At 41.8% G+C, this 13,671-nt stretch overlaps 3 protein-coding genes and 1 long non-coding RNA gene across 4 annotated transcripts; 1 reads left to right on the forward strand and 3 right to left on the reverse strand.

Annotated features, from left to right (window-relative positions):
• The first annotated feature begins 5,509 nt into the window (after positions 1 to 5,509).
• On the forward strand, positions 5,510 to 6,190 carry LOC136196531 (2-amino-1-hydroxyethylphosphonate dioxygenase (glycine-forming)-like). The gene is made up of 2 exons (XM_065986092.1): positions 5,510 to 5,813; positions 5,881 to 6,190. Exons 1-2 carry the CDS (start codon positions 5,584 to 5,586, stop codon positions 6,131 to 6,133), a joined length of 483 nt encoding a protein of 160 aa, XP_065842164.1. The 5' UTR covers positions 5,510 to 5,583; the 3' UTR covers positions 6,134 to 6,190.
• An 805-nt stretch (positions 6,191 to 6,995) lies between these two features.
• Positions 6,996 to 8,382, reverse strand: LOC136196456 (LEM domain-containing protein 2-like). The gene is made up of 7 exons (XM_065986009.1): positions 8,305 to 8,382; positions 8,170 to 8,251; positions 7,846 to 7,905; positions 7,638 to 7,789; positions 7,490 to 7,591; positions 7,348 to 7,438; positions 6,996 to 7,302 (listed from the first exon to the last, which is right to left on the reverse strand). Exons 1-7 carry the CDS (start codon positions 8,348 to 8,350, stop codon positions 7,137 to 7,139), a joined length of 699 nt encoding a protein of 232 aa, XP_065842081.1. The 5' UTR covers positions 8,351 to 8,382; the 3' UTR covers positions 6,996 to 7,136.
• A 576-nt stretch (positions 8,383 to 8,958) lies between these two features.
• LOC136196951 (uncharacterized) lies at positions 8,959 to 9,841 on the reverse strand. The gene is made up of 5 exons (XR_010672330.1): positions 9,606 to 9,841; positions 9,428 to 9,550; positions 9,285 to 9,365; positions 9,152 to 9,217; positions 8,959 to 9,104 (listed from the first exon to the last, which is right to left on the reverse strand). It is a non-coding gene; the product is annotated as an uncharacterized lncRNA (long non-coding RNA).
• A 1,011-nt stretch (positions 9,842 to 10,852) lies between these two features.
• Positions 10,853 to 13,219, reverse strand: LOC136196862 (SWI/SNF-related matrix-associated actin-dependent regulator of chromatin subfamily A member 5-like). Its single transcript, XM_065986523.1, has 13 exons — positions 13,184 to 13,219; positions 13,060 to 13,134; positions 12,863 to 12,999; positions 12,733 to 12,803; positions 12,583 to 12,683; positions 12,360 to 12,539; positions 12,156 to 12,311; positions 11,972 to 12,103; positions 11,848 to 11,916; positions 11,687 to 11,796; positions 11,406 to 11,632; positions 11,082 to 11,356; positions 10,853 to 11,020 (listed from the first exon to the last, which is right to left on the reverse strand). Exons 1-13 carry the CDS (start codon positions 13,190 to 13,192, stop codon positions 10,853 to 10,855), a joined length of 1,710 nt encoding a protein of 569 aa, XP_065842595.1. The 5' UTR covers positions 13,193 to 13,219.
• Between the last annotated feature and the right edge of the window lie 452 nt (positions 13,220 to 13,671).

The following is a 13,671-nucleotide window of genomic DNA, read 5'->3' on the forward strand; positions in this document are numbered from 1 at the left end:
AGACGAATCAATTTTTCTTCTCGTCGGTGGTCAAATGATCAAAACAAATTCTGACTATGTTTACGTTCTGGATTGTGACAATTCTAAAGCGTATCAGGTTTTTATAATTACAAAATTATTCCATATTTTTTGACTATTAGTTTAGATGGACGTCGATCCACAATTGGGAAAAGTTTTTGGTCACACATGTCATTGTGTGCAGAACGAAGACAAGACTACAGACGTCATTGTCTGTGGTGGAGTCGATTGGAATTGGTCACCTAGGCCAATTTTAAGCGGATTTTTTCTTGGTAAATAAATTCTGATTGTTTTAGCAACGTTTGCTTAATTAATCTTGCCTTGCAGACGTAAAGAACGACCCGTTCATGAAAATTAAACGAGAACTTCTGTCGTCGAGGCGGACGTCAGTTCCTGCAGAAAGTCCATCTCGACGTCTTTCAATCAATCATTAATTTCCAGTACAGAAAAGAAATCCTAAAAAGGCGCCTCAAATTTCACGACGTCCGCAATAGCTTCAGAAAGCCTCTGTTCCTCTTCTGTCCGTCATTGTATGCCGCCTAAAGACGATATAAAATTAATAACGTTCATAAATCGAAAGAGAGGGAAAGGGGCCCCTCCTGCCTTTCTCTACTTTCTCACACGTCAGATTCACGTCGATGTCGCTCGCCATCCATCCTCGGTCTTCCATCTGATCTTAGGCGGCCTATTCGGCTTCCTCGTCGACGCCGAAAAAAGGTTTCAACGCGAATAAACGTGAATCGCTTCCCCGATCCGATTCCCAGAGTAAACATGTCGACGATCGACGACCAGCGTCTCATTCGACGTCGCATCTGGACGGGATAAATGCAGCAGTTTTCATTAAACAGCCGGCCAAACAGCTAAAAAAATTGAAACACTACTGCGCGTAGATAGATGTTTTATTTACTTTTAACACTACTGCGCGTGCGCACTGGTTGCGAGAGAAATGGCGTGGCTTCGTAAAAACGACGTCCCTGAAGATGACTCTCAATCCATCTCGCCCGAGAAACGGGTTTTTCATGAAAGCGCGTTGATCGACGATCATCTTCATCTCTTCGGTGGCTTCGATGGATTGAAACACTTTCCCCGCAATGAAATCTTTGTGATGAATGTTAGAAGAGCGGAAAAAAAATGGATCCGTCGATTGACTCGAGGTCGAACGATTCCTCCACCTTGTTTTGGAGCACGATGTGTTGTCATCGACAAGATGATCGATCTACTCATACGGGGGATACACAAAAGAGGGTCTTCGACTAGGAATCGTTTATCAATGGATCGAAGTAGCGACGCCCGTCGGAGAAAAGAAACCGCACGAACGCGCATTCTGCTGTTTGTGTGCGATTAGATCAAGAATGATCATGTTTGGGGGACAGAGCGAAAAGAAGATTCCTCGCGAACAACTCCAGTCTGGGGCAACTCAGGATAAATCCAACCGGAGTAATGATATTTATGAATTTCAACTTGAAGAGGGAAATGAAAAAGGTGACTCAATAAATTTAATATCAATTAGATAAATATTTGAAATATAATCTAGGAATGTGGTTGGATTTGGAATTAAGTGGAACACGGCCAGAACCACTTTTTGCCGCTGCCATGGCAACCATTGACGAGCATCGAGCATTACTTCATGGAATTAACGTGGAGAAAAAAAAAATCACTCTTTTAATAAATTTAGATCGAAAAGTAAACCAGCATAGTTAAATATAAATACTGTTTAGTAATATTTTTAGTTGTGGACGATCATTGATTTCGATCTGAAACCATCACCAAGACATAGCCATACGATTTGTCAATTAGTTGCAGAAGGATTAGAAGACGAATCAATTTGTCTTCTTGTTGGTGGTTCAATGGTTGAGAAAACAAATTCTGACTATGTTTACGTTCTTGATTGTGACAATTCCAAAGCGTATCAGGTTGTTATAATTTTATTTCTATTGAATGTTTAAATAATTTTCGGTTTAGATGGACGTCGATCCACAATTGGGAAAAGTTCTGGGGCACTCATGTTATTGTGTACAGACCAAAGACAAGACTACTGGCGTCATTTTCACTGGTGGATTCGATTGGGATTGGTCGTATAGGTCCATTTTAAGCGAGTTTTGTCTGGGTAAATAAATTCTAATTGATTTAGTGACGTTTCATTAATTAACCGTTCTTTGCAGACGTAAACAACGACCTCTTCATTAAAATTAAACAAGAACGTTCATCTTGGCGTCTTTCAATTCCAAGAGGCAGAGAAGATGTTGAAATGATGCAACACGAGTTGGAGCGCTTGCGACGAAGATGCCCTGAAATGAACGAAGAGAAAACGTCTATCAGGTTGTTTATTGCGTTGAAGATAATTGTAAATGATAACGTAAGTTTATTCTTTATTCAGACAAGAACTGGCTTCTGCCCGACGCTTTATTCAGGATAAAGACGAAGAAATCACTCAAATAAGGTCAAGTAATATTGTAAATATTGTTGTTTTTATGGTAACTATAAATATGTTTAATGTAATTTTTAACGTGAATTTTTGTGTTTTCAGAGAAGAACTGATCTCTTCTCATCGTCTTACGGAGCGTAAAGACGGAGAAACGGCTCAAATCAGGTTATTTATTAAAAATAATAAAAATTTTGGTGTCAAATTTTAATAATAGGCAAGAATTGGCGTCTGTTCAAAGGGAAGCATCTTCAGCTCAAGGTCGCCTTGAGCAGCAAATTTGCCAAAAGGACGAACAGATTTCTTCCATCAGGTTCCAAAGAGAAATATTAAGTATAATTTTAAGAGTTTTCAACTTTTAAGGGAGGAACTTACATCAGTGCAAAGCCACCGTAATGTTGCATTGACGCGCTGCGAAACCCTTGAAGCATCTCGTGACGAGATGAAGCGACGCCTCGACGAGTTCACTGACGTGTTGAACATTAGTCCAGACGAAGTTCACCTGTCTAGACAAAGCCTCGGTTCAGGATCATTTGCGGGTGAATGCCATAAGTAGTTCATTATTTAACCTAATTACTACAACTACTCCAACTACTACAACTACTACAACTACTGCAACTACTGCAATGACTGCAACTACTGCAACTACTACAACTACTACAACTACTACAACTACTCCAACTACTGCAACTACTGCAATGACTGCAACTACTGCAACTACTACAACTACTGCAATGACTTCAACGACTGCAACTACTACAACTACTACAACTACTACAACTACTACAACCACTCCAACTACTGCAACTACTGCAATGACTGCAACTACTGCAACTACTACAACTACTGCAATGACTTCAACGACTGCAACTACTACAACTACTACAACTACTGCAATGACTGCAACTACTACAACTACTCCAACTACTGCAACTACTACAACTACTGCAACTACTGCAACTACTGCAATGACTGCAACTACTGCAACTACTACAACTACTACAACTACTGCAACTACTATAACTACTACAACTACTACAACTACTACAACCACTCCAACTACTGCAACTACTGCAATGACTGCAACTACTGCAACTACTACAACTACTACAACTACTGCAATGACTGCAACTACTACAACTACTCCAACTACTCCAACTACTCCAACTACTGCAACTACTGCAATGACTGCAACTACTGCAACTACTACAACTACTACAACTACTACAACTACTCCAACTACTGCAACTACTGCAATGACTGCAACTACTGCAACTACTACAACTACTGCAATGACTTCAACGACTGCAACTACTACAACTACTACAACTACTACAACCACTCCAACTACTGCAACTACTGCAATGACTGCAACTACTGCAACTACTACAACTACTGCAATGACTTCAACGACTGCAACTACTACAACTACTACAACTACTGCAATGACTGCAACTACTACAACTACTCCAACTACTCCAACTACTCCAACTACTGCAACTACTGCAATGACTGCAACTACTGCAACTACTACAACTACTACAACTACTACAACTACTCCAACTACTGCAACTACTGCAATGACTGCAACTACTGCAACTACTACAACTACTGCAATGACTTCAACGACTGCAACTACTACAACTACTACAACTACTACAACCACTCCAACTACTGCAACTACTGCAATGACTGCAACTACTGCAACTACTACAACTACTGCAATGACTTCAACGACTGCAACTACTACAACTACTACAACTACTGCAATGACTGCAACTACTACAACTACTCCAACTACTCCAACTACTCCAACTACTGCAACTACTGCAATGACTGCAACTACTGCAACTACTACAACTACTACAACTACTACAACCACTCCAACTACTGCAACTACTGCAATGACTGCAACTACTGCAATGACTGCAACGACTGAAACTACTGCAACGACTGTAATCTCTGCAACTACTGCAACTACTACAACTACGGCAACTACTGCAACTACTGCAATGACTGCTACTACTACAACTACTGCAACTACTGCAACTATGACTTGCAACGACTGAAACTACTGCAACTTCTACAACTACTGCAACTACTACAACTACTGCAACTACTACAACTACTGCAACTACTACTGCATCTACTGCAACGACTACAACTACTGCAATGAACTCAACGACTGAAACTACTGCAACTACTGCAACTACTACAACTACTGCGGATGGATGGATGGACGGATGGATGGATAGATGGATGGATATGGATGGATGGATGGATGGATTGATTGATGGATGGATGGATGGATGGATGGATGGATTGATGGATGGATGGATGGATTGATGGATGAACATATTTCCGCCCATCCGAAGCGATATGAGAAGGAAGAAAAAAACTGCGCTTCGCGTGCATGGAACTCTTCACGTGACTTCAGAACAAGGTAAGGTCCCGGACAATTTCAAGAGAGTCATCCTATTTTACTTTCAAAGTGCGCCTGGTTTTTTATGAAATTATGCCTTGGTTTGCATGACGTCATCCTTCCTCACATGGTCCATGACGTAAGCTATCTCTGCACAATAAGATCTTCAAAAAGACATCGGATTTCAGAACATTAGATAAGGAATAAATTAGATAAATGAAAGACGGTGAAAAAAGCATTTCACTATTTTTATTTAATTAAAAGAGTACGCAATTGCACAATTTGACCACGGATTTGACAAAGCAATTTCGTATCTCTAATCGACTGTCTTTTTCCCTCGCATTCGCTCCTTTTCGGTCATTCCCCGTCCTGGCTGCCATTCGAGAATGCTCGGTCCTTGATCGAGAGTCTTGCCCTCGCTCAATTCTCGTAGCAATCTCTCATCTCTTTCCTCTTGGACGCTTTTCGGATGAGTGACGACTTTTTGGCTGCGAAACTTCGATTCTAAACCATAACCCACTGCGCCTATAGCAATGGCCACCGGCAAAACGATGACTGGAAAGCGGGAACGCGCAAAATTGACGAGAATGTTCCACATCGTTAGCGCGCGTTTACCCAAAAGATGGCGGACACTGGAGAACGTATTACGAGCCTTTTTGCGCTCTATCGCGACTATGGCAACACGGACTACATTGGAGAGTCTGTTTCGCAAATTCAGCATATGGTTCAATGCGCAGAACTCGCTGAAAAAGAAGGCTACGACGAAGACGTCGTATTAGGCGCGTTTTTTCACGACGTCGGTCACCTAATCGGTCTCAAAGACTCGTCGTACGGTCGAATGGGTCAACTAGGTACAGTAAATCACGAAGAAGTGGGCGCTCGTTATTTAAAATCGATCGGATTCTCCGATACGATTTGTAACATCGTTCGAGGTCACGTGTCAGCTAAACGGTAAAAAATAATTTTCTAGTCGCACTTTTTTTCATAATACATTCTTTTTTTTGATTAATTATTTAAGATATCTGGTCTATAAAGAGCCTCATTATTACGAGTCTCTCTCTGATGCTAGTAAAGGTACGTTGGTTCATCAAGGTGGAGCTATGAGTGAAGAAGAAGCGAGGGACTTTGAAAATTTTCCCTCGTTTCGGGCAATTCTTCGCATGCGCTATTGGGACGACAAAGCAAAAGATCCTAGTATTCCTGTCAGTGAAGAATCTCTGAAAAAATATGAGAAACTTAGCAGGAAATTATTAGGCAACGTTGCCCAATAAAAAAATGATCTCTTCAAGCTGAGTTTGTGACCATGCAAACTGGTGCAGCATCTAATTACCATTGGATCACGCGATCCTTTCACTCCCGGCTAATGAGAATGAGTAATGTCAACATTTCTACGTCATCTGCCGGCGGTTACTCCTATATATTGTATGTACATTTGAAGGCACTCGTTATCTCTATATACAGTCATGAGAGTATTGCATTTGACTCGTTTAAATACAATATGCCAATCAAACAGCGAAGCTTTGACAAGAAAAGGGACCCGTAATAATATTACACGTACCTTTTCTCTATGGAATTTGGTAACCAAACTTTATGAACACCTAAGAGTCTTTAATTATTTATTTCTTTGAAGACTTATCAGTTAATTCTTCATAGTTAGACCAGACAGGTAGCTGATTGTTTTTTTTCCATACTAAAATAAAACATCACCATGAAACCATCATCAACACCTGCCCCTAGGAAACGAAACCAATTCACTTAGACCGGCATTGCGCCTAAACGACTGAACTGATTAAAAACCACCAAATATGCTCGAGGATAGAGCTTTCGCACGAGCCATAGCACGCTTAGATCTGTGCCGGCATCTCTATACCCAAGTCCCTATATATTGACGTGGTCGTTTGAAAGCCTGAAGCACCTATCGTTTGAAACTAGTCAGTAAGTGTACTCTGTCTTGTTTCAGTGCACTGAAAATTCAATTAAAAGGACTTTTACATTTTCTGCCGGGGTTTAGACTCTGAGCCTATTCAATAAAGTGACGTATAAAATTCAGGAGGAGTGAAGTTTTATATAAAATGTAAGGTGCCGTGATTTAGACTCTGAGCCTAATCCCTGCTGTCGTGCTTTAGACTGCCTCAGGTTTAGTAAAAACAGGCCCTAAGCTTTAGAAAAAAATTAGGAAAAATTAATAAATTAATCAGACGACACTCTCTTCTATACACCTACAGGGAAACGATGGCAAGATAAAGGTTTGCAAGCACAGCAAAGATTTTTTAATTAATTATCATCATTATCCGACAGTTCTTGACTCACTGCAGTTGCACCGATCCACATCCACGCGGAGACGTCTTCGCCGGCAACGCGCACCGTACCAAGACGAAGACGCGACTCGTTTTCCGCTAACCAGTCGACTGCCATCGTCCAATATCGAGCCATGGATTTTCTAAACAGAGATGAATAGTATATTTTCAGAATCAACATTCAGTACCGATCACGAGGCGAAATTAGTTTGTCGCGTAAGACTTTTTGGGCTATGTAAGGTTTTCGTGCGCGGCGTTTTGACTGTTCCTCCACCGCTTCTGTATTACAATATATAATTAGACAAATAAATATTATATTTGCATCTGTACCTATTATTCCATTGACTAAGGCGAACATCAACTTCTCGTCTTTCTCTTTTCGCTTTTTATACCAATAAGCAAGACGTACGAGAAGTAGACAAGTTAAAGGGACTAGAGTGCCTTTGTTCACAATGGAGTGATCGTACTTTTTACGTACCTGAAATGACTATGAAGACGAGTCGACGTAACTTTTCTAGAGCCATGAAAAATTGACAGCTGAACGGATGAAAAGGCGTCTCTGATTCGAGAGTAGCGATCACGTCTATACTCTCCAAATCATTCAAAACAGAACCATCAGACGAACGAAGTCTAAAAAGAAAAAAGAGTATGAAGTTGTTAGCGTATCATCAATGTATGATAATTACTTCATCTGCCAGTGAGGATTGACTAGAAAGAGAAAGAGAACTGCTTCAATATCCGAGTCCCTATATGTCATATACGCCGGCAAATTAATAGTCATGCATAGTGAGAGTCGACTAGAGGACTACTGTATACAGAAGTCCATATATTAGCAGAGATGTGAGAGTCGATTAGTTATAGGAGCACCCTATTGTGCATTGTAGTGACACACAATACAACGAGGAATAGTAACCTTCATGAAGGTCAGGACTAGCCAATAGACAAGCCATGTTTTCCGAATCAATTAGTTCTGGGGAGACCCACTAAAAAATCAATCAAGCTACTTTTACCTTGTATCTTTCTGAATCATTTCTTTCAGTTCTTTCAGTGTCAAGCTTCGACTTTTAACTCCCAACTGGCAGTCATAACGCCCTAGAGAAGATGTCATCCAATTTTTTATTCTCTACACAAAGAAACACTGTTACCTGCTATGGTGCTAAGTATTTCTCCCATTTCCACAGCAACTCCCATAATTCGAACAAGTGAATCGTCTTCAATGCAAAACGTCTACGATATCCCTCCAATTAGATTCATGCACCTTCCCCAATATTTGCCATTACCTTATTCATGTCGCTATCACCCTGGCAACGTAGAAAAACTAGAAAAAATACCTATACAAAACATTCAAAAAGAAGTTTTCCTACTGTCTTTTGCTCGAAGCTCTTTCTCTCTCGCCGATTCGGCGATTAGGACATAGGCAATATAGATAAATACGCCAAGAGAAAAGATCGTTCCACCAACGATAAAACCGTTGGGCAAATCCCAAATAAGCCATCGTCGATTCTTCGAACTCCTCTGGATACGTCTTCGAACTATCCCGTCGGTCTCATCGACGCTTCGTGGCTCGATTCGACGCCGCGGTTGGCTGACGACGCTACTAGGGTCCCCTTTCGTCTTTCGTAGCTGATCGTGCCAGTATTTTCGAGTAGAAGCGTTCGTAATCGGGCCTGGGTTAAAGCCAAGCCTTCGCAAGCGAACAATAAGCTGGACGTCGGTTAGATTCGAACTCATTCAAGACATGTAGCGCACGTTGGCTCTCTGCTGATGACGTTGAGGTGATGACGCGCGAAACAAGTCTCTTTACTTAGCTCTCATAAAACTCGGAAATCAAAAAACACGGTTTGTCAACAGTTCAAGCGTGAAAGATGACGCTTGTAACTTTTGCAACTTTCGCAAATGGACCCACTGAAACGTCAGCAAGATCCTTCCACTTTCTCTTCAACCCCTAAAAAAGACATTTTCGAAAAGAAAACATTCAATTAAACTTGGCACCTCAGGAGCTTCTTCTCCCTTGCAGGCGTTCTCCTTTTCTTGATCCAATGCAAAAAGCGAGCGGGTCTATGATATAGAAAGACGATCCCGCTAGATAGCTCCTATTTTAATTGAAAACAACAAAAATGCTTACAGAAAAGTGATCTTTTTCTTCTTCACAATTAGCTGCGGATTGGATATTGATCTCCTTATGGGAAAAGAAATATCCAGCCAGCTGAATGAGAAACAACGCTATTGCTCAGCTGCATGAAAAGCCCAGCCCACGGTGCGCCTTACCTTCGCATCTAAAGCTCGCTTCGTCTGGATCTTCAACACCCCCCTGTCAATCTGAGCGAGTATTCTATCTTTGTTCTCGAGTTCGTCTACTCTCCTCCAAAACACGTCGTAGTACGACTTTACCTGAAAACGTAAAATAGTGACGTCAAAAATAAAATCATTGACAAAACACTCGCACTTCGGCCGGCGTCTTTCCGTCGACGTCGCGGCAAATATTTTCCACGTCATCGCGCCCATAAAGTTCGCAGGAATTCACAAATTGAATGAAGTCTTCTCGGGACCACTCGGTGAAACCCTCCTTCAAAAGACTCTCCTTTAGCTGCTCTTCTTCAACGGTTAGCGGTTGCGCATTGTCTATTTCCTCTTGTTCTGCCTGCTGCGTCCGAATCGGATCAGAGACGTCCAGATTCAAGGGAACCTAATTAGGTTAATACATGTAATTATTCTGTCAACTGTCAGAACTGTCAACTGTCAGAACTGCCAACTGTCAGAACTGTCAACTGTCGACGAGAGCTGTCAAACGTCAGATCTATAAGTTATATCAATTCTGTCTGGCACCAGTCAGTGTTGCAATCTGTCAGACCTGTACCGGAGCTGTCATCTGCCACAGCTGACAGTTGTCAATTAATCGGTCAGTACACGTGTTAAATCTAATAAAGTGACTACTATCGACAATCAGCGCGTTCTTATAACTAGCCCGCTTACTACCCAAATATCAACTGCCTCAAGTCACTAAATTTTCCGCCGTAGCTAAGTAATGATCGTCGAGAAACTCAGTCTTAGCCTATTAAATTCGTCGGGAAACCAGACCTTGTAACTCACCTTGCATCCAGTCGATTTTCTATACGCGAGAATCTCTCGGTGATAAAGCTCAAACAGTTTACGAGGAAAGAATTGAAAGTCGCAAAGAGTAGGCTGTTTTGGAAAAGGAGCCTATAAATGTAACAAGACAAAAGACTTTGATACCTAACGAAAGGCGTATACTGCAATGCAAATTCAACCTTTCGCTTGGGTAATTCTATTGAATGCTCGGCCGGAATGATCTAGAATGTAAACAATTGTTTCGAATATGGCCTATAGAAAAGAAATTACCCACCTTCTCTCTCTCTTTTCGATAGTCCTTTCCTTCAAACTCGTGTATAGTGTCAAATGTGAATTTTCGGAACGACTCTTCTCCCAGCTCCTCAGTCAATTTCTCTCCCATTTCCTGTGTCTAAAAAAACATTCAAATGTGAAAAAATGAACAAAGCTTCGCCTACCCTTTTCTCGCTTTCAGCTAGTATAGTTTCAATGTCAGCATCAGAAACAGTTGAACCCTTCGACGAAAACACGTGACTGGCCCCATGACGAATCAATGAGAGCGCTTCCTGTTCGCTAACTAATTTCGTAGGAGCAGACAAAAACCGACCTAAAGAAGCAACAGAATCAGCTTCTTCGAGAGGAAAGTCTATGAACCAGACCTTGCTGAATGACGACACGATCAAGTCGAAGCTTTCGCTCGGCTCGATTGACCATCATCTCCTCAACAGTGTGCTCAGTGATCAGTCGAAAGACACGTACCTGCTTCGTCTGCCCAATACGATGAGCACGGTCCTAAAGAAAAGAAATTACTACTTTGCTTTAGTGGCTCGTGGGATGGACATAATTAGCTTACCATAGCCTGAAGATCAACTTGCGGATTCCAGTCGCTGTCGTAGAGTATGACGATGTCGGCTGTAGCCAGATTAATGCCCAAGCCGCCGGCACGCGTGCTCAGCAAGAAGACAAAGACGTCGCTCTCAGAAGCATTGAAACTCGCAATGGACTCCTCACGATCAGTGTGCGACGTGTTTCCGTCCAGACGACAATAGCGATAGTCTTTCCAGATCATGTAGTCCTCAAGGATGTCTAGAACGCGAGTCAACTGACTAAAGAGTAAGACTCTCGAGCCTAAAACAAATAGAAATCATATATGAGTACATACATTCCTTAGGCCTGCCTTGTTTCTTGAGTTTGGTGAGAAGTCTGTCTAGGATAACCATCTTGCCGGAATTGGAGACCAAGTGTGGGCCCGATTTGTAAGGTGGTCCTCGTTCAATTCCATCGAATAAATACGGATGATTGGCGCACTTTCGAAGTTGCATAAGCATGTTGAGGAGTTGCGTCTTGTTCAATTTTCCCACGCCATTAAAAAAATTGACGTCCTTGAGAAGAATTTTGATGTACCTTAGAATAGAATTCACAACACGTGCAATATGACAGAGTCGTATTAATCCTTACAAATCCCTCTGCATTTCACTCAGTCCTACGTAGATTTTCGTCTCGACCTTCGGTAAAAGACTTTTCTCCACGTCCGATTTCACACGACGTAACAGAAACGGGCGAAGAATCTAAACCGAGATGTGAAAAAAAGATTCAGGGCCATATACGACTTTACTTACACCATGAAGTCTTTTCACGACCAATTCGTTGTCCTCCAGTTTGGTTACATCAAACCAAGCATCAAAGTCCTAAAAAACGGTGTAGTGTGGAGACACAAAGAGTTTTTCCTAATGCAGCTTTCACTTCAGAAGAATTAAAGACATCTGGTAAAATAAAATTGAGCAAGGACCAGAGTTCGTGGAGGTCGTTCTGCAGAGGCGTTCCCGTGAGAAGAAGACGATTCTCTGACTTCAATTGGCGAACAACTTTCGACAACTAAAAATCATACTATTTTATTTCAATTAAAGACAAAGAAGACAAATCGTACCTTTGCTCCGTCATTCTTTATCCGATGTGCCTCGTCAATAACAACGTATTTCCAAATAAACTTCTTCAGATAACGCTTCTCAAGAACAACGATTTCATAAGACGTGATGCAAACGTCCCACTGGCCAGGAAGAAGTGTCAACTTGACAAACGAAGCCTTAGTAAAATATAATTAATATATAGATCTTTGCTTCTTCTCACGAACCCTAGTTTCTTTGTTTCCGATGAGTAATATTGCCTTCAAGGTGGGACACCAGCGCTCGAATTCAGCCATCCAATTGTGAAGAGTCGATTTGGGAGCGATGATGAGATGAGGACCGTCTACGGCTCGCAAATACTTCAGATAGCCAAGGAAAGCAATTGTCTGCAACGTCTTCCCCAGACCCTAAAAAAATCAAATCATGCAATGAATTACGACAAATGGTTACCATCTCATCCGCCAAAATCCCATTTGATCGCTGATCGAATAACGATATCAACCAGTTGAGACCACGTATTTGATAATCTCTCATTTCACCGTTTTCAATGTCTGCACAAAGACGGTGAAAAAACATGAGCAAACACTTCGTAACGCGTACAAGAAGGAGACAACGAAAACGACGTAAGATAATGCGACTGCTCTTTCACTGTAAATTCGTCTTTAGAACGCCTATCACAAAATGAGGCACGCCCACACAAAAAGATCTCGGGGGACCCTCCTCAACTCACTCTTCAGAAACGCTTCGTTCGTCCTCATTCAAAGCTTTTATTAGCTCGTGCTGCATTTTTGGACGAAGTTTCGAATCTTTCGTGTACAATTCAGCGCGCTCGAGGAGAAAACTGAATCGCTTTGCTCGATCCGACTCCTAGAAGAAGAAAAGAACTGAGTCGATGCCGAAAAGTCCCTGCACGACGTAAAAAAAGACTTCGCCTAAGAAGAGCGATTCCGAACGGCCTTCGGAGCTTTTTTCCCTTGTCACGATCAATGTTTCCTCTTCGTTCTTTACGTAGAGCAATGGCTTCAATTTCAACAAGCGGAAAAACGCTTACTTTCTCCATTTCGCCGCCAAAAGTCCAACCCGTAGAACGAGCGTGCGCAGAAGAAATTGCGTCATAAGCACGTGGTCCCATTAGTTCATTTATACGAACATCATCCTTCGATTTCAACACAGACTAACAGATCGAAATTCTTCTCGGACTATTTGAGAAGTTCCTTCTTTCAATGAAACAGCACGTTGTCTACTGTATATAAATGAATTCTTTATTTTTTGCATTGTAGGCCGGCGCTGAACAGATTAAATTAGCGGTACAAAGTAGCGAATGCGATAAACTTGTACCCTAGGCCTCAATAGTGGCGCGCATTCCCAAACCCGGACATTACGGGTCTTTGACTACGAGTCCAAGATGGCGGCTAAAAGCTTCGTGCAAGAGGTTGCAATCGAAACCAAAGGAAGAGGCTACGTAGCAGAGACACCAATTGCTCAAGGAGTAATCGTCATGGAAGAAAAGCCGTTCGCGTTCGTCGTAAAGGATGTCAT

Source organism: Oscarella lobularis, chromosome 16 (genome assembly GCF_947507565.1).
Source record: "Oscarella lobularis chromosome 16, ooOscLobu1.1, whole genome shotgun sequence".
Classification (NCBI taxonomy): domain Eukaryota; kingdom Metazoa; phylum Porifera; class Homoscleromorpha; order Homosclerophorida; family Oscarellidae; genus Oscarella; species Oscarella lobularis.

Bases quoted from the DNA above. Each gene is read 5' to 3' on its own strand.
- LOC136196531 (XM_065986092.1), top strand. From the start codon at position 5,584: ATGGTTCAATGCGCAGAACTCGCTGAAAAAGAAGGCTACGACGAAGAC. The intron at 5,814-5,880 runs GTAAAAAATAAT...TAATTATTTAAG, and splicing joins GGTCACGTGTCAGCTAAACG to ATATCTGGTCTATAAAGAGC.
- LOC136196456 (XM_065986009.1), bottom strand. From the start codon at position 8,350: ATGGGAGTTGCTGTGGAAATGGGAGAAATACTTAGCACCATAGCAG. The intron at 8,252-8,304 runs GTAACAGTGTTT...CATCTTCTCTAG, and splicing joins AATACTTAGCACCATAGCAG to GGCGTTATGACTGCCAGTTG. The intron at 7,439-7,489 runs GTACAGATGCAA...ATTGTAATACAG, and splicing joins CTTAGTCAATGGAATAATAG to AAGCGGTGGAGGAACAGTCA.
- LOC136196862 (XM_065986523.1), bottom strand. The intron at 11,633-11,686 runs GTAAGGATTAAT...TTCTATTCTAAG, and splicing joins AGTGAAATGCAGAGGGATTT to GTACATCAAAATTCTTCTCA. The intron at 11,021-11,081 runs GTAAGCTAATTA...TCTTTTCTTTAG, and splicing joins AAGTTGATCTTCAGGCTATG to GACCGTGCTCATCGTATTGG.